Source organism: Rhinolophus ferrumequinum, chromosome 11, assembly GCF_004115265.2.
Source record: "Rhinolophus ferrumequinum isolate MPI-CBG mRhiFer1 chromosome 11, mRhiFer1_v1.p, whole genome shotgun sequence".
Classification (NCBI taxonomy): domain Eukaryota; kingdom Metazoa; phylum Chordata; class Mammalia; order Chiroptera; family Rhinolophidae; genus Rhinolophus; species Rhinolophus ferrumequinum.
The window spans coordinates 16,330,577-16,355,902 of NC_046294.1; the positions used below are offsets into that span (position 1 = coordinate 16,330,577).

A 25,326-nucleotide genomic window follows, 5' to 3' on the forward strand; every position below is an offset into this window, starting at 1 on the left:
TGCATCTCATGCAAGGGAGGGTATGTAAGATAGTTTTATATTTTGCTGGTGGGGCTGTACATTGGTACAAACAATACTGAAAACAACAGACATATCTATCAAAACCTCCCCAAAATGTTCATGCCCTTTGACAGAATTCTACTTCTAGGAATCTATCATAATCATCAAAAGTACAAACAATTATGAAAAATGAGTATTAATAATTACTTAAGCATTAGATATTAAGCATTATCTAAAGTAGCAAAAAGGTTACAACCTAAATACCCAATGATAGAATAATTGTTACACATAATTTATGGAATACTAGTATAATGGTATATTAGCAAGTATGTCAAGAAAAAAATTATTTATGAAGAAATGTTAATGACATGAGAAAATGCTTACAACATAATACATGAAAAATACAGGCCAATGATAATATTTATAAACGTCTGTGTGGATGTGAAAAAGTAAACAAATAAAAGGCAAACTGGAAAAAACATCTGAACATCTAATAATGGTTCTCTCTAAGTGATGCACAAGTGACTTTTCTTATACAACAGAATCTGTTCTGAATTTTCCACATTTTCTATTATGAGCATGTATTATTTTCTAACTAGAAAAATAACTTTATTATTATTTTTAAATACACACCATGGACTTTCTAAGCCCTCTGAGTAGAACATTTTCTCTAAATGCAACAAAAATTCAATCGAACCAATAAAACGAGTATCATACTCTCCCTTTTATCAACTCGGACCCACCCACCCGAGTCCGCTCCCGCCTTACCTTGTGATAGAAAGCTGCCCCCGTGAGTACCATGGACACTTCATTAGTCCACTCAGACTCGTACTTCCACTTACTCATCTCATGGTCCCAGAGATGCAGACGACCCGGGTAACCCACCAAGCGGTCAGGAAATTCCCTCCAGACCTAAGGACAGAAACACATCAACAGTCATTCCCAGTTCAGACACAACTAAGCACAGTGAGTGCTAAGTTATCCGAACAGGTGTCAACAGACTCCGGACGGTTACATCTTCACACACTAAGGTCAGAGTATGCTTCTGAAGCTGTCCAATTGAACAGGTAGATGCTAGTTCTTCCACCATGTTCAAATATAGATATTGATTCTGATTTCCTCCAAAACTACCTGTGCTTGCTTGGAAATTTCAAGTAATGCTGAGCAATACTTTACTGAGTTGGGCAAAGGGTGGGTTATCTTTTTTAACATATAATTAATGAAATAGGTTCCATTCTTAATAAATGTACAAATGAGTAAATGGAATAAATGGAACCTTGCACCTAACTCAACTGTCCTGATTTATATTAAATTTTGGTGACTGTGAAAACTTATAAAGTCTCCGTTTCTAAAAAAAAAAAAAAAAAAAAAAATTTTTCTCTGGAGCAGTCATTCTTATGGAAGCCTTAATTTAAGTACAGAGAATTTGTCTGATTCTGTAATCTGTAACATATTGAAAACAAAAACTTGATTTCCATATTTGAAAAAGTTCTTAGATACAGTTTTGTTAAACCAAATTTGGTAATTTGGAGGTGGGGTACTTCCAATACCTTTCCCCATGTATTTCTATATAATTTAGTTTAACGTTTAAAAGAGAAGTTTGTACCATTAATGAGTATTGACAATTTGCCAGCTGTTCATGTGGCAGCTTTTCAGCACCAAGATTCCTCCTCCTTTATCAGACCTCTAAGCAACAGGGTTCCTGGGGACCCAGCCCAGGGCCCTGGTGTCTTCTTTAAACTCTTTATGTAATCTCATCTAGTTTCAATCACTTTAAATACCATCTATAATCTGATGACCTCTAAATTTATGTTTGGCCCTGAATGTTCCTGAGATAACCAACAACTGACTTAATACCTTCAACTGAATAAACAATTAGGCATCTCAAGCTTAACATGTCCAAAGCATAATTCTTGGTTCTATATCCCCAGATAAGCCATTCTCTCAATCTTCTCCATCTCAATAAATCACCTAACCAATTGTTCAAGAAAAGCTAGGAGTCAGCCTTTATGCTTTCCTTTCCCTCTTCCCCCCGGATCCAGTCCACTGTAATTCCTGCCGGCTCTACTTCTAACTACCTGTTACCATTTCTACTATTACTTTCTCTAGCTCAAACCACCATCATCTCTCACCTAGATTCCTGGAACAGGCTTCTAACTTACCTTGCTTCCACTCTTGCTTTTCCAAACCATTGTTAAAGGGTGGCCCTGAAAGGACCATTCCTAAAAGAATATTAGGGTGTGCTGTACAGGATAATTCAACTAGTGGACTCTGCCATATATACATATGTATATAATTTTTTAACATTTATATTCTTTTCATTACATATTTACCCATATAAGTCAGTCATAGGGTCACAGGCTACATGACCCAGGTGCCCCTGAGCTCAGGGAGGATGCTTCATTGCTTTGCCAAGGGCAGAGCCAGTGTGCTGGCACTTCCCTTTTTTAGTGTGCTAGGACTGCTGGAACAAAGTAACACAAACTGGGTGGCTTCAAACAACAGAAATCTAGAAGTCTGAAATCAAGGTGTTGGCAGGGACCGCTCCCTCTGAGACCTGTAGTGCAAGGGTCTTTCCTCGACTGCTCTGAGCTTCTGGTTGTTGGCTGTCACTCTCTGGCGTTCCCTGGCTTGTAGATACACCGCTCCCACCCTGTCTTCACATGGCCTTCTTCCCTCTGTGTGTCCAAACGTCTCCTTCTTAGAAGGGTACTAGTCAAATTGATTAGGGCCTCATTTTACCTTGATTACCTCTGAAAAGACCCCATTTCCAAATAGAATCACTAAGAGTTAGGATTCCAACCTATCTTCTTGAAGGGGGCACACTTCAACTCATAATATTCCCCCTCTCCCCCAAATCTTTAAGAAATGTTCCACCCCCAAAACAAAACAAACAAACAAAATGGCTTCCTATTGACTGAGAATAACATCCAAACTCTTCAGAACGTCCTTAAGGGCCTACCCACTTGCCAATCTCTTCTCTTACCACGTTGTCTCAGATTTCAGTGGCTTTTCTGTTCTTTAACCATGACTAGACCTCAAGCCCTTTGTATTTGCTATTTCTTCTAACTGGAATGTCCTTCCAGCTCTTTGAAAGGCTGGTTCCCGCTCATCAGTTAGGTCACTGCTTAAATGTACCCACTCTGAGAGGCCTTTTCAGACTTTCTTACCCACGTAAACACCATTCCCCAACCAGCCATTCTTCCTCCCACCCCCTCACACCATGCTTTCCTTCACCAAATTTTCATTTTTTGTAATTGTTTTGGTTATTTACTGTCTACTTATTATGTTTTCCTCCTGTAGATTTTAAACTCCAGAAGGACCGAGACTTTGTCTTATTCAACCCTGTGGTGTCTGAAGCACAAAGAACAGTGCCAGCACACGCCGGCATTCCACACAAACGTGCTGAACGCATGAACGGGCAGAATCTCAGCAGGCAAACGCTGAGAAAGAAAGAACGGGACCAAAGAGCCTTTCTCTCTTCTTCACAGCCAGAGCCAGTATACTCCTTAATTCAGAAAGGATGTCTGCAACAGTATCGATCAGCCGGGACCATTAATAATAATGTGATATCCTTTGTGTGTGCAGATCACAGCCAGAACTCACCATCACTGAAGCACATGTTTTAAATTGCTTTTCCAGAAGCGGCTAGAGGGATATTTGCTGAGTCATTACACTGTCTTGCCCAGTTCTCCTTATGATCCTCTACAAGCTTTTATGTGATGTCTGACCCGGGTCTTGAGCGTGGTCTGGAGCTGGGAAGAGAGCTTTCCTTTGTGCGAGAGCAGCTCACCTCACAGGCCTCTCCCACCATAACCTTGGCCTCATTAACACCATGTTGTAACCAACAGAGTTAACCGGCCACAGACATCAGCGTAATAGCTGCAGACAAATGAACCCATGTCGAACATTTCCTCAGATGTGTAATGCTACTGCTGTGTTTTCTACTCTGGGGTTTGTATTTCAGCAGATTAAAATAATATGATACTATTACAGTTTTATAGAGCCCAGAGCAACAACATAGTATGTGAGCCATAACTCCTGTTCGGTTTGTGGGCCTGGGCGGACTCCATGAAACATCAGTTTCCTTCCCCCAGCGCCAAGCACCTGCCTGTTCAAGTCAAACCAGTGCAACACTCACGGATTCACCCCAACGCAATGAAAGAGATTTCTGAAGGGCTCCGAGCCCAAGTAACTAACTAAACACCAGGGATGGGCAAGGTGGAGGAAAGAGGGCAGGGCTGGGGGCCGGAGGGAGGCATCTATTCAGTTGGCACCTGTGCCGGATGCAAGTTGCATCCCCCAAACCGCCATTTACTTTGAGTCAACACAGCTCTGTAATTCGGGCAAAGGAAGTTCAAATCCCTTTCCTAAGGGGTTCTTCTTTCCGAGCTCCGATTTGCCGCAATAATGATATCGGCACAGTTTTAGGGTTGAATGCTGTTAAGATCTCAGTCTTCTCCCTGGTAGGTGAAGCCACGTATCAGCGTCCTCTCCAGAGGGACTTAATTGGGTGACACTGGGTCACAGAATGCTAAACCACGCTGCTCTGAAAGCATCCGAGGTGTCCTGAGTTTCAGATTCCTTTGGAGCCTTTGGTGAGCGCTGTTCCTCATGCGGGGCCTCCCTGCCCGTGACTTATTCTCGGCAGCTGGATACAATCAAGATACCATCCTTGTCACTTCATCTATAACTCTGCAGCTGACTCTAGGATCAAAACGGAGTGCAATGGAATGGGATGGGCCCTCTCTCACCGAGCCCCAGTGTAGTACGAAGTTGATTATGTATATAGTAAAGCATTTTCCCAGCCAGAAGAGCGAGAACTCAAATTCTAGCCCCCTTCCTCATGTCTACCCACCTCCTACTCTAATTCAACTTTTTCTTTTTACCTCAGGAAAATGCTCTGGGGTCAGCCTCTGACATTACTAGCAGATGCCTTTCCATATTGTAGTGTGGGCATTGCAAACTTCACATCATGTCCCTGTGGTTCTAGTAACAGGGCTTCCATAGCTATCGCTAGTCACAAAGCCATCATTCAGTCGCCTGCCTATCCTCCTGAAGTCCTCCACATACAGTATCCTCCGCTATTTTTAATCACACACATCTGTGAAGACAGAAGCCTGTTGTCTGTTATAATAAACTCTATGCCTTGGTGAGGGGCCTAGCCATAATTTGAATAGTTCTTACATTTGGGGCCTATTCCAAATCACTATTCAAACAGAGGTTATAACAACAAAATGCCATCTTCCAACTGTTTCCTTCCAATCTAATGTTTATCATCTTGGTCCTAACCACCTCTTACCAGGATTATGGAAATCTCCTCTTCTGAACTCCCAGCTATGGTCACTTAGCTGTCTTCGGAGTTTTTTTTTTTTTTAATTTAAAAAATTTGTAAGCTGTCTGAGGTCTTCTGTGGCTTCCCACGACTAGGGCGTGAAACTGAGATCTCGCACCTTTGTTTAAAAGGCACACGAGGCAGCCTAGGTTAGGAGGGAGCAGCCTCCGACAGGAAACGCAGCGCGGCCATGGTTAACACAGACCCAGCAGTAGCTTTGCCAGTGAGGACCCGTCCAATGGACCTACTCAAGTTGTCCTGCTTTCATTTTTGCCATCAACAGAATGAGGGGTTGGAGTCAATGAACTCTAATGTCCTTTTAGGGCTAAAATCTTGTATCTTCTTCCTCACTGACCTATTCCCAAGGAAACTAACTCATTGGATGTGATTAGTTGCAAGTTGTAGATTTCTAAATAGCATGGCCTACATTACTGAACTTTAAAATGCCATACACATATGGGTACTTACTAAATGTTCCTGAAAAAAGGATAATGCACTAGATTCTTAGCCAGCTTAGAGAGTGCATTTTAAACTCAGGGTGTGTGCTAACCACAATCAGATTCAGGAAACTGACTGGGGGGAGAAGCGGGGGAAGGTGTAACCACAGGTGGTGCCCATCTGGGATATACAATTAGGAAATCATGGGTCAGCTCTAGGAGGAAAGTAACTCTCTGAAGTGGCTGCTACAGTCATCACACTTTCAAAGGCACAGTTCCACAGGAATATTGCTACTGGGGGAGAAGGACGCCACATGGATTAGGATTCGTGAGCCAAGAGATGGACTAGGAAGTGGTGAGGTGAGTGGCGGGGGGTGGGGGGAGGGGTAGGGCAGTATGGATCCAAGGTGCACCAGGCTGGGCCAGGGCTTCTTTCTCTCGTTGCACACACCCCTGGGTTTTGTCAATCCCTAACCATCAAAGTGGAACAGAACTCTAGGAACCAGCCCAGACGCTGTGGTCACTTGCCTGTTTCAGCCGCGGCAGAAGTGCAAGGAACCCAACTTGCCCACGTCGTTGAGTTACTGGCCCTTCTTCCCCTTAGCCTTGTGTTGCATGCTGCCCAGATGGGAAAGGGGTAGCTGGCTAGGTTCCAGTTCTTAGCTGGTTTGCACAGAGGAGCCGGTTATCGGATTCACTCTCAGCCCTCTGGGAACAAAGCTCACCTTTTATATTTGGAATTTCCTGAAATGAAGGGACTGATTGGCTTCATTTTTAGCTCATGCTTTTCATTACACTGGTGGTTGGTAGTTTTTGTCAAGAGGGTGCTTTGTCCACGATTGGATACAATTAAATGCTAATGCTAGACATCCAGAGCAGGGAACACTGAAGTTATCACCTGGCGCTCCCTAACGCTGACTGGTTTTGACAAATACATGTACATGCTGTGTTAGGTATTAAGATTTACCTGTTAGATCCTATCAGCAACCTCACCAACCTAAGGCAGGATTCTGCTTAATATAAGCTAAGCAGGAAAACCAGCATCATGGGAAGGCTTCTGGGGTTTTGGCAGCAATCCTATTCGCCCCAGTTTGGCTGGAAGTTAGCGCCTTGGTGCCGGGGGACATGATCTACAAGCCTTTCACGTTCCCGCTTCAGGGCTGGGGCAGGGCTGACGGCAGAGAGACAGACTGAGGTTGGCCACACTTGACAGAGGAACGTCGGCTATTAAATCTTTCACCCGTGACTGCTATCAGGAAGACACAACTGAAGAAAGTGGCTCTAAGACATTCGCCGCCTCCTTGTATCTCTACCATTTCACCAGAGGGCATAACCATGTGCCTTCTGTGGGTGGTAAGAAGACACACACTTTGCTGGACTGAGCTGCTGACCCTGCCCACACTCTCTCTGATTTGCAGACGTGCACTCAGAGGTCACCTGGGAGGCAGAGATCATTTGACCCCGTTCCCTCGCCATACAGGTGAGAACGCTGAGAGCTGGCGAGGAAGCAGCTGTCCTTAGGTGACGCTGCCGCTGCAAGCTGGGTCCTCACGCCCAGTCCAGTCCTCTCTTCATGAAGTCACGATTTCCCACTCTTCTGATTCTAAGAAGCACCTCATCTCCCCAAACTCAATCCCTCACTTACAAAACAAAGCTAGATAATGTTTTAAATCACACTCAGTGTTATGTCCTTTGGCTCTGAGATGCCAGTGGCAGGATGGTAAGAGTCACACGTGCACCCCGATGACCAAGTTGAGAACCGAATGGGGTAGGGAGAGGAGGTGGGGGACACGAGAAAACCCTTTGCTCCCAGCAGCGCTCATCTTCTAAAAGCTGAAGGCTCTTCAGGAATGTGGTTTTCATTTCGGAAAGAAAGCCACATGCTCACACCATTAAAAGAAGGAACTCCTGTTGGCTGTGTAGCAAACTAGCGAGATTCCACATATGACCTCCCTAGGCCTACTGGAACCTTGTCATCGGTGAGGCTCTAGGGCAGAGAAGGAAATACCGGCAAAAAGGAGCTGAACAAAAGATTAAACTCAACTACTGTTTTTCATGAGGCAATGAACCCCCTTGAGAGATAATAAAGAAGGAAAGAGGAGACGTGAGATTGAGGAGATGGGAGGATGAAAAGATGGGTCAGGATCGGGCCACGGGTTTTCTAACTTTGTGCTCCTTAAGTGCCACTAAACATGAAATCATTTTTATTTCCGCAAGCTCAGTTCCACCGCGGGGCGGGGGGGAGCATACGATTTCTAAGTCTGGTCCCAGGGGATGGTTTAATGAAGTTAAAGGAATAGTGATCATAAGCCAAATGGCTATTCTCTGTAAATCCTGCACAAGTGGAAACAGACTTTAGTTTTTATAAACACCCATTATTGAGCCTTCAAAATTTCCAGTTGATTTTGGTGAAGCTCAATTTAAATGACTGGGGACCAAAGATATTAATTAATTTTTGTCCAGCAAAATAACAACTCGTTACTTCAAGTCACTGCCCTGGTGACATCCATCACTTGTAGTCAGGGATGCTATTGCAAAACAGGCCAAGGCTTTTTGTTTTCTTCTCACTGTAGAAAGGGAGGAAAATGGCACTGACCACAAACTCTGTAATCCTGGCTGACTTCAAAGCATAAATGTGGTTCCAATATAATTTCTTAATGAGTCAATTCATCATAGTGCCCTGTGTGTGTGCTTAAACCCTAGAATCTCCTGGTGGAGAATCAAGCAGCAGACGGACTCTTTCGAATTATTTATTTATATCCCATCTATTTCCCAAAGAATGATTTGGGGTGGCTCACAATAAAAGGCAAAAACTACAATAAAGTCCAAACTGTCAAAACAGATGATATCCTCAACAGCATTAAAAAAAAATAAAAATCCAGAGACATTCCATGTATCTTAAAAATATTAATCCCAATATCAAGTTCTAGAAAGGCAATCCAACAGCAAGCTAAAGTCACAGAGTTTAGGGATGGAGAGATTTGAGTATTCCTATTTATTTAATTCATTTATGCATTCAACTCACAGATGCTTATTAAACTACCATTATTACTTCTTTTCTGTATCAGGTATTACGATACCTCCAATTTTGTTCTTCTTTCTCAAGATTGGTGTGGCTATTTGGGGTCTTTTGTGGTTCCATATAAATTTTACGATTATTTGTACTAGTTCTGTGAAAAATGCCATTGTTATTTTGATAGGGATTGCACTGAATCTATAGATTGCTTTGGATAGTATGGACATTTTAACAATGTTAATTCTGCCTATCCATGAGCATGGTATATGCTTCCATTTATTTGTATCTTCTTCAATTTCCTTCTTCAAATCTTATAATTGTCCAAGTACAGGTCTTTTATTTCCTTGGTTAAATTTATTCCTAGGTATTTTATTTTATTTTTTGATACAACTGCAAATGGGATTGTTTTCTTAATTTTTCTGATAATTCATTATTGGTATATGAAAATGCACCGATTTCTGAATATTAATTTTCTATCCTACTACTTTATTGAATTCATTTATCAGTTCTAATAATTTTTGGTACTATTTTTTTTAATTAAAGTTTATTGGGTGACAACTGTTAATAAAGTTACATAGATTTCAGGTGTAAAATTCTGTATTACATCATCTATAAATCCTGTTGTGTGTTCACCACGCAGAGTCAGTTCTCCTTCCATCACCATATATTTGATCCCCTTTACCCTCATCTACCATCCTCCACCCCCCTTATCCTCTGGTAACCACTAAACTATTGTGTCTATGAGTTTTTGTTTCTTCATTTCTTTGTCTTGTTCTTTTGTTGTTTTCAGTTTTATATACCACATATCAGTGAAATCATATGGTTCTCTATTTTTTCTGTCTGACTTATTTTGCTTAGCATCATAATCTCAAGATCCATCCATGTTGTCACAAATGATACTATTTCATCTTTTCTTATGGCAGAATAGTATTCCATTGTTCATATATACCACAACTTCTTCATCTATTCATTTACCGAAGGGCACTTTGGTTGTTTCCATGTCTTGGCCACCGTAAACAAAGCTGCAATGAACATTGGAGCACGTATGTCTTTATGGATAAATACTTTCAGATTTTTTGGGTAGATACCTAGGAGAGGGATTGGTGGGTCATATGGTAATTCTATTCTTAATTTTTCAAAGAACTTCCACACTGCCTTCCATACTGGCTGCGGTACTATTTTTTAATTAAACATTTTATTTTCAGATAAGTGCAGATTTGAAAGTTGTAAGAAAATATTGCAGAGATTCTGTGTACTTTTTACAATTTCCCCCAATGGCAATACTTTGCAAAAGTATAATGTGATACCACAGCGATATCAATGCTGATACAATCCAGATACAGAGTACTTCTATCACCACCTGGGTCCCTCCTGTTACTCTTTTATGGACACCCTCCACCATCCAGGTTCCCCTGGCAACCACTAATTTGTTCTCCATTTCTATCATTTTGTAATTTCAAAAAGGCTACATAAAAGGAATCATGCAGTATTGTAATCTTTCGGGACTGGCTTTTTTTCACTCAGCGTAATTCCCTAACAATTTATCTAAGTTGTTCTGTGCATCAATAGTTTGTTCCTTTTTATTGCTGAGTAGTATTCCATGGTATGGATGTATTATGGTTTCTTTAACTATTTACGCACAGAAGGACATCTGCGCTGATTTGTTTCTGGCCATTACAAATAAAGCTGCTCTGAATTTGTATGGGCATAAATTTTCATTCCTCTGGGATAAATGCCCAAGAGCGCAACTGCTGGGACATATGGTAGTTGTGTATTTAGTTTTATAAGAAACTGCCAAAACTGCTTCTCCAGAATGGCTGCGCCATTTTACATTCCCAACAGCAGTGTATGGGTCATCCAGTTTCTCTGCATCTTTAACCAGCCTTTGATGTTGTCACTTTTTTTTTTTTTTTTTAGTGTAGCCATTCTGATAGGTACACGGTGATATATAATTATGATTTTAGTTTGCATTTCCTTAATGGTTAACAATGTTGAACATTTTTTCATGTGCTATTTGCCATCTGTGTATCCTCTTCCATGAAATGTCTGTTTATGTCCTTTGCCCATGTTCTAACTGGATTGTTTGGTTTTTACCGTTGAGTTTTGAGAGTTCTTTAAATATCCTAGATGCTTAGTCCTTTGTAGGATATATAGTTTGCAAGTATTTTCTCTCATTCTACAGCTTGTCTTCTCAACCTCTTCAAAAGGTTTTACACAGAGCAGAAGTTTTTAATTTTGATCAGGTCCAATTTATCAATTTTTCCTTTTATTGATTATGCTTTTGTTGTTAAGTCTAAGGGCTCTTTGTTTAGCCCGAGAGCCTGGAGATATTCTCAAGTTTTTTTCTAAATGCTTTATGTTTACATTTAAGCCCATGATTCACTTTCAGTTAATTTTTCACTTGTTCTGTGTATCAATAGTTCGTTCCTTTTTATTGCTGAGTAGTATTCCATGGTATGGATGTACTACGGTTTCTTTAACTAGGTGTGAGCCTTAGACCAAGGTTAAATTTTTGCCTATGGATATCCAGTTCGTCCACCACCGTTTGTTAAAAAGGCTATGTTTCTTCTACTAAACTACGTTTGCACCTTTTGTCAAACATCAGTTGTGCCCCAACTATTTTTAGGAACCGCCTTACACTTCAAAGAGTGAATACAAACATAAAGCATGTATCTTGTTACTACGGAGCTTGCCATTTAGAAAAGCTAACGACATGAATAAAAAGCTAGAGATGAAACAAAGCAAGGACACAGGAAAAAGTATGAAAAAGAGTTAAGAGGATAGTAAGATCACTTCTGGGTTAGGGGTGGGAAAGCAGGGAATAAGGATAATGCTTCACGGATTTCATTTTAAGGGAAGAAAGGGAATAAAAAGTTAAAATTACAAAGTTAGGACTGAGATTCTCATTGCCCCCAATCGGGTGAGCAAGTAGTACAAAATTACACTGTCTATTTAGCAGGCCAAGAAACAGAAGAACCGGATTCTCCCACCTAATACAGAACTGGGAAATATTTAACTTTGAGCAACTCCTTATAATTTCACTCACAGAAATGAAATAGGAGAAAATTCAATGTTCAAACACATTAAGTTCACTCATTTAGTCAATAAATATTTACTGAACATCTACTAAGTATCAAGTACTAGTCATATAGTAGTAAACAAAGCAGATAAAAACCAGTCTGAATGGACAGCTCTAAAGGGGATGTTTATCAATCCAGCCCTGGATCTACTCTGTGAATTTAATTAGGGCCCTGGTTGTCAGAAGTTAGCCCCTTCCTTCCTTCTCTGAGAGCAGTGTCAACATTTAATCAGGACTTCTGCCCCACCCCTCAAATCTTCAGCCCAACACTAAGAAATATGACCTTTAAAGGTTGCCAACTCTTGATCTAAACCAGGCAACAGACAGTAGCAAATAACTGCAATCACAATTAATGTGAACCCTAGGTACCAATTTTTGAGCACGAAGTAATCAATGTGATCTAAGAGGTGAGCCGTAAATATCACACTGACTAGTTGACCGTGCTTTCTAGAGACTCATTTTCCCAGTCGTGACACTTCTGGGGTCAGGGGACTACTCTGATCCTTTAAGTTTTCTTTCTTTTTATTCTTCCAAAATGTAGAGTCACTATGTCTATTGCAGTTAACACCACCAAGCAGTGCCTCAAACTCACGATTCTGCAAGCGGTTTTACAACTGGCAACGCACAGTGCAGCTTAACATTAGGGAGTCACAGAGAATTTTCCTTGGAAAGCTATAGGCACTGCCCTCCAGAGAGAGCTGCTGGGAAATGTGGGCCTGGCTGCTGCCGTGGCTTTGATTTCCTCTGGCCCGGGGCCATGTCCTGCCCACACATCTCCTTTAAGCATCTCTATCAGAATCAAGGCAGATAAGCAACCCATGCAAGACAAATCCCCCGTATCCCTAAAGCAGAAGCCAAATACTGAAACTCTGAATTTCTGGAGCAGCGAAAGCCTATAATCAATCCCAATGAGACAACAGGCAGCTTTTGGAACAATAACCCTCAAACATATGGATTCTTTCAGGGTTGGAATATCATTGCAGATATCTTCTTTTGAATGGGGAGAGGGAAAGTATGCGTTCTTTAAACTATCAGGGGTACCAACACCTCTGTAAAGTGACTGTCTCACAGTATAAGCACTTGTTCTTGAGACATGAAGCTACGAAGCCAGGCGGCCCTGGTGGCGCTGCAGGCAGGAAAGATGTGGAGGCCCCGTGGGGAGCACCGGGGGCTGGGAGTAGAAAGGTCAGGAGAGCTCTTTCCTCACCAACATTGCCTGGCACAAAATAAGCACTTATGGAAAATATACTGAAACCCACTCACCTGACGTACTTGGGATGGGAGTCTGTGAGGAGGCCCAATTCCCGATGGGGAGATGTGGCAGCAGGAAGCTGCTCCCTTCTCTAGGGGAGCATGGGCCGCTCGCCCTACAGTTGATGTCTCATTAATGGCTATGTAAATAAATTCTGAGCTTGTTATTTTTAATGTGCTCAGTGGGGAAGAAAAAAGTGTCACTCTATTGTAATTCCCAACTGGGTGCTTTTTTAAGCGATCATATGTTACTTCACGGTTCAGCATACATATTCGATTTCCTTCCCTTAATATTTGTTTGACTTATTCTCCGATGGGGACTGGGTGCTTTAGAAGCGCTCCGAGAGGTCAGCCTTCACCGCAGCTTCTCTCAGCACCTCCGTGGGCTCCTGGCCACTGCTCCTCATCTTCTTTCAGCAGTTCTCACTGCAGCGGCCGCACACATGAACTATTTTCCCTCCAGGTCCCGTGAGTCTTGGGGGTGTAAATCAATGCAAGCTGGACACAGGACTGACCAAACAGGTTTTTCAGTTCTCTTATGGGCTGGAAACAGGGAGCCTGAAGCACCGTGGAGAAGACCCCAGGGAGAGAAGTCTCTAAGAACAGCGTGCCTCTGGCCGTAACCTTCCACAGGTCACCTCTGAGGGAATCTCTGACGATACCTTATGGGCGGGGGGACATGCACCGAAATGAGCCATTTGGCCCATTCTGTCTTCTGAAGACCACAGTCTCTATAACGGCAACTCTCCAAGTACTTAAAGTGAAAAACGGAGGTCAAGACAGACAGACGTCCTTTTCAATATTAAATATTGTACTGATATTATGACTAAGCAAAGAATGGCACTCGGGGGGACTGCCACTCACTCAGATATAACAGACAAGCTCCAAGAACACTTACAGCCATCAGCTTCTTTAGAGTCTTAAAAAAGAGAGCACACCACAAGTCCCAAGAAAGTTAGAGTTTTCACAAAGCTCGACGTGGGCAAAAGGGGTCTAGCTACACTGTAAAGCGTTAGTGTCAGACCCAGCAAATGCTGAGCCAGAACCGCTTTGGCAAAGTTTGACTGTGCATGCCCACAGTGGGCCTGGTATCCCACAGAGAATCTGGGTGCCTGCAGCGCCCCCAGCAGCCATGTGCATGAAGTCCTGAACTGGCTCCATCGAGCACTCCTGCCACAGTCCGTCATCCAGACAAGAGGAGGGGATACCTGAATTCCCAATCCTTCCAGTCACCCACTGACTCAGCCCCCGTGAAGGCTCAAGGACTCGAGTCAGCCAAGAGGTCAAGCAATGGAAATCTAAGGTGCTGGGCTTCTCACTGAAGGCTGAGACACTGCCAATAATCGGCTTAGCCATCCACTGCAGCGATGTCCCTCGCATTTTGGGCTTTCCTTTAGGGATGCTCTTGGCTACCAGAGAATTGAGTTTCTCGGTGCCCTGGATGATCTTAAAGGGTAAGTAAGCCTGCTCTAGAGCCCATGGCAGGATGTGATAGGTGGTTCCATGTACCATAAAGAAAACCCTTTCAGAAGAGACCCACCCTGGATTCCCAAGAAAACTGAGCACATTTTCAAATTTAGGACTCTGAGGCTTAAATCCAGTGAGGAAAGCAGTTAATTTTCTATCAGAAGAATCATTACCACAAGTGTGTGAAAAACAACCTTTAGACTCAATCCAAGACTTGTTTTACAATTTATTTGTTCCCCAGACCTGGCATCTGTGGCACTTTTCATTGGCAGAAGGCTCAGAGAAGGCTGGACAGAGATAGCTGCCCCCACCCCCTTAAAGTTATCTGCTAGCTTATTTTAAAAGAGATTATTATGAAGTCTAATTCTATGATAGGTTGTTTCTATCTTTTAGCTCTTATAGTGAGAAGAGAAAAAGTGGGATAGTTTATTTAGAATCGCAGATTTTATCTTCTCTCCCCTCTCCCTGGATGAATATACAGATAGCTATAAATTTTACTAATTACATTTAAAACGTTAACTATTTATATAGAGGCTCAGCCCTGGAATTCTCCAGGAATTAGCAGAGCTCCTTCATCACAAAGTAAATCTGAGCTATGTGTAAGCTGTCTTTTCCTTCTTGGTTCTTCAATCCATTTGAGTATTAAGTTTACAGATTTTCCACGGCCACCACCTAACTAGCTTTCCTGTCTTCAGTCTCTGTCATCTCTAATGAATCCTACGATCTGACTGCTATGACCGTACACCTCTCTACAAAACTATGATACCTCCTTACCACTTTGAACTTTTCAGCTGGCTTCTCAGCCTGTCTATCAGCTGGCCCTATACTGCCTAACCAACCTCACTTCCACCGTTAACCAAAAAACAAGTTCCACCCTCATCACAGCTACCTGCTCATGACGTCTCTGCGCACCCACATGTACCAAGCTCATTCTCACTTGGGCGCCTTTTCTTCTGGTGCTTCCCACACCAGGAAAACTCACTCAAAGATGGTTTTATGTTCTCATGAAAAAGATGGGGCATTCCAAGCTATTCTACTTTCTTCCCATGAGTATTTGAAGAGTATATACTTGCTATTGCCTTGGAGAGGTATAAACAATACAAATAAATTCTCATAATTTATTAGCACCCGTGAGGTGTGACCAGCCTCTACTGCCCGTGGGATCCCCAGGCAGTAAAAGGAGGCACCAGCATTTGGGCACCTAAGTAACAACACACAGTCGCTCTTAGTGACGTACGGGCTTTATAACCAGTATGACTAGCCAAGAGTGTTTCACATCTCTCAGGTGAAAAATGTACAACACTTAAGTGCTACTAATAATTTTTATGGTTGGAAATGAGGATCAAAGTATGAAAGGAAAAATAAATTCACAGGTTCATACATTCAGCCAAGTCTGCATGGCTCATTTTCTGCCACATGTTTTAAATGGTCTCTCTTAAAGGTGGGGGAGGGAAGGAGGAACAAATTGCATTTTATTTCCCAGTTCTTTAGGTCTGGAATAAAAGCAGACAGACTTGGGGGTGGGGGGAAATCAAACATTCGAGTAACACTATACACTGCTACTGTTCCCCCAGGAGTTCCTTGCAAATGAGTATCAAGAACTCAATAGATACTTTCCTGGTAAAATACATAAACAGATAAATAAATTATTCCAGGCTGAAAAGAATTTCAACATCTGGTAGCTCACTAGAGCTTGTCAAACAAGTCAGAAACACGCAGAGCCAGAGAAGATCATTCTTTAGCTCCTGATTTTGGGGCTAGAGAGGGAATGTAACATTTCCCAAAGCTCTTTGCATTCCAACAGGGAATATGACCCATTTAAACAGGCAAATGACCCCTGTGTTTTCTTCCAATTAAATACATAATGATCCCAGTATCAGGGCTGTGCTCCCGATGTGGGCGTGCGCAGTCACAGACACTGGAAGGAAAAGGCCCTTCCTACACGGACTGGCCTTTCATTACCAAGACTTTGCTCTCGTGGACCTGTAAGGGTTATAGTCAATGTACATTTGACACTTTCAAGTGGTAACTTAACCTCTTTGCACGTCAGTGTCCTCAGCAATAAAGCATGAAGTGGCAGGATGATGTCTAGGTCCCTTCAGGTTCTGAGCTTTTGGCCTGGGGTGCCAGGAATGGTTAACAGGCACGCGGAGATTCTGATCCTCTCAGCCAGGTCAGCCGGGAAGCCTGAGGGTGGTTCCAGCTGGTGCAGCAGCCGTGTCTGCACAGCACACAGCTTTCCCATGCCCGGTTTGTGCTACGGTTTGACAAAGGCTGGGGAGGGCACTGCTGTGGCTCTAACAACTCCCTCCTGGAAAGGGATTCTAGGCTTCACTACCATTGTCAGGCTAACAGTCCAGGGAGACCTCCCCCCCCATTCCTCTCACGTCTCTTAGCGTTTATATTATGCCCCCATTTCCTTCTCATAGCTTTGAGAAGTGTGTAATCTGTGAGCTGCCCTCCACTCTCTGCTCTATGCCCCGTAAGCAAGCAAACGGAGCCTGTGGCTTTAAAACGGCAAAAATCTGTAAATCAGTGCTTCCGATCCTCTAACAGAAGCACTGCCTTAAAATGCCCTTATGTTTGTGTAACACGTGCTGTAACTCCACTGCTTGAATCTACATGTTCGGCCGCAGAAGAGGCACTGGCAGAACCACGATCAGAACAGGCGGTGGCTCGCGGTACGGAGCTCTGGTCCTCCTCCAGTGAAGTAACTGCCATATTCGCCTTTGGCTCCTAACGTGCTGCTGGCCACTGCCTCCATATATTCCTGGATCCGCACACATGCCATCTTTCTGGATTTCACAGGGAAGTGAAAGAGTTCGACTCGTGGTATGTGTAGAAGTCTGGTACTTTACCACATGGAACCATATCATATAGGTTTGCCTGGAATTCTGATCCCTTACATTCGTTACACTCAAAGGGATTTCAGGAAGTCGTTTGGTCTATTCTGTCTCCACTCTGTAAAACTACTCTAACTACTAGAGACTGCCAGCCTCCCCTTTCTGAAAAATTCCCAGGTGGGGAAGATGCCTCTGTCTCTCCAGATTTCTCTAAAAATTCTTTGGAGTCTCAGTAAGAAAAGTCTGTTGCATGGTTTCTCTTGGATTCTCACATATTAAATACTGTGTTTAAACTATTTTTTATTTAAACTAGGATAATGAATTTAATGATTACACAGATGACAAAGGCTATAGAAAAAAATAAACAGAAGAAATAGAGATGCCTATTTTAGAGAGGAACGAGCAAGGTGGTATTTCGATTATATTGAAGTTGAAATTGCCAAGGTAACTAGCCTTACCTAATTGATGTAGTAAGATCATTAACTCTACAATCGCAGAAAGTATCCTCTTTCTAGGTGCACATGGAAACTTAAAAGAATAGACCTTTTACTGAACCATTGTCTCAATAAATTCCAAAATATTGAAATCATGTGGAGTATGTTTTCTGACCACAGTGGAATCAAATAGGAAATCAGTAAGAACAGGGTAACTTTTGCTATGCAAAAGTAAGCAATATACTTGTATGTAACTATGGGTCAAAGAAGGTACTACATTGGAAATTAGAAGATATTTTAAACTCAAGGATAATAAAAATATGACAAATCAAAACTTGGGAATATACCCAAAGCAATAATCAAGGGGAAATTTACAGCTTTAAATGCATGTGTTAGAAAAATATATTGAGATCAAAGATCTAAGTTATCAAATCAAAACACTAGAAAAATAACAGCAACTTAAACTCATGAAAAGTATAAGAAATTAAGGAAAGAGTAACTAATGAAATACCACATAAATATACAATAAAGTCAACAAAATCAAAAGTTGATTCTTTGCGAAGATTATGACATTGATATACCTCAAACAACGCTGATCAAGAAAGAGAAAACAAAAATTGCCAATATCAGGAATGAAAAAGAACACGTCATTCCAAACCCTATAGACTTTAAACGATAAGAAGATAATATCACAAATGACTTTATAGCCAACACATTTTATAATTCAGATGCAATGAACAGATTCCTGGAAAAACACAGCTTATCAAAACTAACACAAGAAGAAACAGAAAGTCTGAGTAGTACTGCAGCCATTAAAGAAACTGGTCCGTAATACATACGCTAGAGAACAAAGGGAACATGGAATAGAGAGTGTAAGAAGAAAGTTACAAATACCAATTATGGTCTCATGACCAAGCTACAGAAGCAAAGAATGTAGCAGCGATGCATATTTTCTCCTTCCTTTACATATGTATATATATACACCAATTTATTTGTCTCCTTTTCTAACTCCTACTGGATATAACAATTACGCAATTGTTATATCAATTACTCAGCTTATACAACGGACATAAATTTATACGACTTATTCTTTGGATGTTTGTGGTTTCCTCATAAGTTCAATGTCCTTTGTTAAATTTTGAAAGTTTTCAGCCATTATTTCTTCAAATACTTTTTCAGCCCCACATTCTTCCTTTTCCTTCTGGAACTCTGATGACATGCATGTTGTATCTTCTGTGATTTTGGTTTTTTTTGGTCTCACAGGTCTCTAAGGCTCTGCTCACTTCTCAAAAATCTATTTTCTCTCTGTTGTTCAGACTGAATAATTCCTATTGACTTTTCCTCAAGTTCACCAATTCTTTCCTGTTATCTCCATTCACCTACTGAGCCCATCAGGTAAGTTTTAAATTTAGGTTATTATAATTTTCAGTTCTGAAATCCCCGTCTGGTTCTTCTTTATATCTTCTGTTTCTTTGCCAAAATTTTCTATTTTTCCATTTGTTTCAACAGTACTCATAACTGCTTATTAAAGGATTTGTTTATGAGAGCAGTTTTAAAATCTTTGGCAAATAATTCCAACATCTGTGTCATCTGTTGATTACCTTTTCTCATTAAAGTTGCCATCTTCCTGGTTCTTGGTACGATAAATAATTTTGGATTGTACCCTGAACATTCTGAGTATTACTATGAGACGGTGTTTCATTTTAAGATTTCTATTTTAGCCGAGAGTTTAGGTTCAGATGTATGCCCTAGCCCCCTTTTGTGGGCTGTGGACCGAACCACAATTTAGTTTTCGAGCGCTATTCCGGTCTGCCCAACCTGTGTGCTACCCCGGAGGCTAATGTGAAACCTGGGTAGTATTCTACACCATAGTTTATATTTCTCAAAGCTTTTGCTGTGTTGAGTCTAGTCAGTCATATGCATGGGCCGCTTTGAAGGGAGTGTGCGAGGACTTCATACGCAGACTCAAGGAATCCCTTTTCAGCTTCCTCCGTCCCATAATCTTCCCTCTGCTCTCTAGCTGGGAAGGGACTGTCCCTTTGCTACCTGGGACCAGTGGACACGATCCTCCCCACAGTCTCTGCAGCTGCCCCTCTGATGACGTTCACTCAGTGCAGGGCCTGGGATGGTCACCTGGGTTCTAGCCCAGTCTCCACACTGGAGGGGGGCGGAGCAGGAGTGCTGTCTCCACCCCTGTCCTGTTAGTGCAGGGCTCTGCATGACATTTCCATAGTCACAGCACCTTGTTGGCAGGGGGATGTGTGGCTCCTTTCCTGGTGCTTGCCTGGTGTAGAGTGGGTACAGCCAAAAGGGTTCCATCTGCAAGGGCTGCCCTCTTCCCAGTCTTTGGCAAGAGAAAGTGGGTTTTTTGGGTTTTTGTTTTTATCTGTGATTGTAGGTATTATATCTTGCTCTAGCACTGAGGCTGGGGAGAGAAGGGAAAGAGGGAGGGAGGGAAAAAACCTAAGGGAACTCACTGCTGGGATCTTCCTCAACTCCTGAGGTTCCCAGCCAGTCTAATTTATTTTTCCAGAATAGGGTGCCTTGTGCTTACTTGATCTCGTGTGTACATGAGATCAAGTAAGTCTACAATTTATTCATTAAGTGACAGAATATTCAAGTAGAATTGTGACTAAGTTAAAGAAGGAATTAATAATTACCCAGAGACTGATATTATGACCACCGGGACCTTGTGTCTCCCTTTCCGGGGGAAGGAATCTGAGGTCTCTATTTGTATAAAGGATGGTTGCATCTTCTTAGTGGAAGAATAAAGTTGTTACTATTGCTGTATGGAGGTTCAAATCTGTGCAGAAGGGTGTGTATGGACGAGGAGCAGCTCAAGGGGAAGACTGCTGGTTAGTAAGCTATTGTCTCGCAGCCCCACCCCTGCTTGTGATGGTGGAGCTGAGACTCTGCAAGAAGAGACAGCGCTGGGGCTTGGCTACATCACTCTGAATGTTCCCTTTTTCCACAAAAATAAACACATGGGTATAGTTTGAAGCCATTATGGGCAATGAAGAGAGAAAACACTGGCAGAAAAAACTGATCTTTTTGCCATGAGTTGGCTAGAGAAACAAGTAGGCAATTTACTTTTTTAAAAAATGGGAATGGGAGTATATGAGAAATCATCCAGCACCATAGGTGTGGTGATGTAAAAGACATCTCTATGCCTGAAATAAATCCAAAAAGATGAATGTATGTTTTACTGGCTACCCTCATGCCTTTCACTGGGCACTAACTATATCAACCAGGGTATCAGACACCAGCCTATTTCACAACGATTTCTTTTACACCCAAACATATACATTACAGACAAAAACAAAAACAAAATAAAACAAAACAAAACAAAACAAAACCCTTGGAAAACTTGAGCTTTTAATTTTCGGTGGTGGTGGTAGTAGGGGGATTCCTATTTCTTCCCCTTAAAGTCCACTTTTAATTTAAGGGTTAGAAAATAAATTTCTATAATAAATACATGTACCAACTATGGCTTCATTTAATAAAATTTCATGATTTAAAACCTCAAGTTCAACAAATCCTGAGTCAACTAAAGAAGATGGTTACCTTTCTCCCAAAGGCAGGATAACTACTGGGGATAAATTTCACCACTTTCCCCTGTGCCAGCTGTAGCTAATTGATTTATACACTCTGTTTTGCTTAGGTCTGATAGCACCAGTACGCCCCTGCAGCCATCATGCATCTCACGTACATCCTCCCTGACAGAGCTCATCAATTCCTATTGCTTTTCACCAGGCCTCGGCTCTGGCACTTTCCCCTGGGGAGACCTTTACTGGTCTCCATACTTAACCCTTGAACCCAGCCTAATCCATCAGCCGCACAGAATGAACAGTGATAGAGAATGTTTCTCCCTAAAGACAGGCAGCCAGCCTCTCCACTTAAAACTCAGAAAGAAAACCATCAACAGGGTCTGCTTTCTGTTTGTCAGTGTCGCCAGCTTCTTCACTTACTGATGTTTTTATTGTTGCGGTGCCCAGCTGCTGGAATCAGGGGAAGTGCTATTCAAAAGGAGACATCAATTAAGTGCTTGTTAAATGCTATAGACGCTCTTTTGAAAATATCCCCTGGGACTCTCCTTGGGAGTTCCCAAAACTAGTGGAGGGCACAGCTGCCATTTAGGAATAGGGTTTCCCCAAAGCTTTAAGAACAACAGCTTCATAATCCACACTCCTATGCACAGTTTCTAGGTGCTACTAGAATTTAACAATTATGACTTTAGAGAGTGACATATAATACTCTTCATTAGTAAAAACAAGCAATAATAGGCAACAAATACTAAATATGTAAACATACCGTTTAAGGCCGCCTTACCTCATAACCAAACTGCAGCTCGTCGGAGGTCAGCATAATGATATCATCATCAATAGCCAGGACGGCCTCTGTCTCGATTTCATCGTAAGGGAAGAAACGGTTACTCAACTTGTTTTCAGCCGTCCTCACAACTTTTAACGGAACCCGGATTTTGGGCCAGAGAGACTCTGGAAAAAAACACACAAAAAAACAAGGTATTTACTCCTCCAACAAAGTGGTGAAAGCATCATATCACAAATGAGATGTTTGTGAGAATCAATTAAATGTACACGTACAAGTGTGCAAGGGACATTCTTATCAATGCAGTTTTGTAATACTTTATATTATAAATACATCTATCCTCTCCCAGTCCTTATAAGACTACTGTAATAATTCTCAATCTTGTCTTAACCACAATGTACAAATTGGCTTCGACTCACAACTGAGAAACAGAGAGGGCAAACAGCCACGAGCACAACGACGAGAAAAGAAATCAAGTGTGGGTTGCCTTATACTCAGACCCACGGTTTCATTCATAATATCAGAACTCTACCATCTCTGCAACGTACTTTCAGATAGGTGCACCCTAGACCAACACTTGCCTGCAGCTCTTCTAAGAAATACAATGCATGTGCTGAAGACGGCTGCCCCAATGTGCCCACCTCCAAACTGCAATCACAAACAGCTACCGAGGCTGCTAGAATCCGCCCCTCACAACACCGTCTCACGGAATGGGTACAGCAGCTTCCTTAACTTAACACTGTATCCGCTGGACAGACCCCTCCCCCCCAGGACTTACAGGGTTTGGTTTCTCATCATGTCCAATTTGCAGAGTAACTATCAGATTTCGAGGTCCAATTATGTGGGATTTTCTAGTATAGTAAAGAAACACCAATCCATGACTTGCCTTACATTTTCCCTATTCTACTTTGCAATGATTGAAGCAATCCAACCGCAGGTTCTTATTTTAAAATGCTGTATTTAGCATAGCATGAAATGAATACTTGTTTGGTACAGGACCCATGTCTATAGACCTCAGGATTCTTTACAGAGGGCAGTTTGTTCTTCACACACCATTTGTCAAATGAGAACAGGAAACCCAGGTATCACACTGCTTCCAGAAAGCTCATGTCACTGTAGTTTTTGTGGGTCTTCAAGCCCCCAAATGCCCGTGGCCTCTCCACAGTCACCACACTGACGAGAAGCAGGACAGAGGGGAACTCGGGAAGGAAAAAGGCTGTCTTCACAGGCTGCAAACAAAACACCTTACTTCTGTGTGTTCTATAGTAAACCCACGTACCCCACTGTCGGGGCATTACCGGGGTCTCAGAAGAAGCCCGTGCAAGTGAGAGGCCTTGGGATACAGGAAGACAGTCACAGTCCTAAAAAAGCACAGAGCCTAGAAAAGAAGTATGTTTAGGGAAGAACTGAACCAGAGACCAAAAATGATTCTACAGTCCACTGTCTTTTAATCAATAACAATAGTTAACTATAGTTTCATTCTTGGCACAAAACCACAATCAATAAATATCTTTGGAATAAAAGGACGGGCACAGGACTGACACACTGGAGACCGCAATTCAGCACTGTCTCTGGGATCCTGGGCAAGTCCCTTCTCCTCAGTGTAAAAATAAGCAGAGACAGAGAAGGGGATCTGCATTAAGCAGCTAGTATATGCCAGACGCTTTACAGCTGCAATGTCATTCAAGCCCTGACAACCCTAGGGGACAGAAATTATTTACAAAACAGTATTTCCAAGGCTCAGAGAGGTTAAAGTAACTTGGCTGGGGAGAGCTAATAAATGATAAGGTTAATATTTGAATCTAAGTCTGTTTAGCACCAAAGACCAAATAGAACCTGTACCATCTAGTACAGCTTGAAAATCTCATGTTTCTCTAGATCAGGAACAAAACAATAAAGTTCAATAATTTTCTCCAGCAAACATCCTTATTCTTGTTTGCTTCCCACTCCAGATAAATAAAACCTGTCACAGATCTGTCCAAATCCTTATAAAACATGAATTAACTGTAATATCTAAAATAAAGATTATAGCCCTACCTACTAGACCAGCGGTTCTCAAACACACACACACACACACACACACACACACACACACACACACAATTTATGGTATCAGAAATTAAAACTGAGGGAATTTTAAAACACAAGAATACACAAGCACGTAATATTCCATTAGCCATTAGAGTGATGTCATCTCACGTCATGTAGCCTCTGGAAAACTCCACTGCCCACTTGTGAAAGAATAAAAAAGTGTGAAAGGGAGATGACTTAGTACTATTATGAAAATAATTTCAACTTCACAGACCCCCTGAAAAGATCACACAGATGTCTAGGGGTCTCTGGACCACACTTTGAGAACCTCTGTACTAGACTCTGTGTTCCAATTTGGGTATCACAATATGGGAAAAGTACCAAGAAATTGGAAAACAGCTTGGAAGGAGTTATGAGGATAGTGTGGGTACTTACGTCCAGGATTTCTATAAAATACTTAAAGAAACGAAATGGGCAAGTCGCCAATTTATTGCCTCTCAGTTTCAATTTCACCCTTCATTACCCTGTTTGTGATACTGGAACTGGATCCTGTAAACATTTCCCCTTTGCCAGCTGGCACGATGCTAAGCTTTGTCAGCAGAGGGAGCTGGAGGGACACTTCAGGAGGAAGGGGGCTTTTCTTCCTGGCTCTGGAGCGCTTGTTATCACTTCTTGCTCCTTCCGTTATTGGCCAGCAGGTAGGCAGACAGTGGCATTTATCTCCAGCGAGTTTAAATGGTGCACCCAGGGGTGCACCTCTGGAGTTCAACAGCACCTCTGGAGGCAGCTTCCCAGAAAGTTCTATGGACACTCCCAGGCCAACTCTGCTGAGGTTCTGCCCATAGGTGGTTCTGAGTGAGCTCCACCGAAGCCCTCAGTCTTCCCGAAAGTTAAGCAATACCTCCTGGGCAGCTTCCTGTTGAACTCCACAAGTACCCAAGGGGACAGTTGGTTTCTTGCTGGCCAGACTTGGCTTGCGGCGCCCCGGCAAACTTCACGCATGCAGTAGGACACAATCATACTCTCTCCAGCAAGGCCTGAATCTCAGACCCAGCTGGGGAAGGGGCTCTCCCAAAGTTGTTACATTTCCTGTAATCTTTAGAG

General features: G+C 42.2%; 1 protein-coding gene across 1 annotated transcript in view; it reads right to left on the reverse strand.

Annotated features, from left to right (window-relative positions):
* Positions 1-25,326, reverse strand: part of EXT2 (exostosin glycosyltransferase 2) — a 127,272-nt gene that overhangs the window by 9,666 nt on the left and 92,280 nt on the right. Inside the window, exons 10-11 of the mRNA XM_033119158.1 lie at positions 22,192-22,358; positions 769-912 (exon numbers count right to left, since the gene is read on the reverse strand). Of these exons, the coding sequence (XP_032975049.1) occupies positions 769-912; positions 22,192-22,358 (311 nt within the window). The remainder of the gene's footprint in view (positions 1-768; positions 913-22,191; positions 22,359-25,326) is intronic.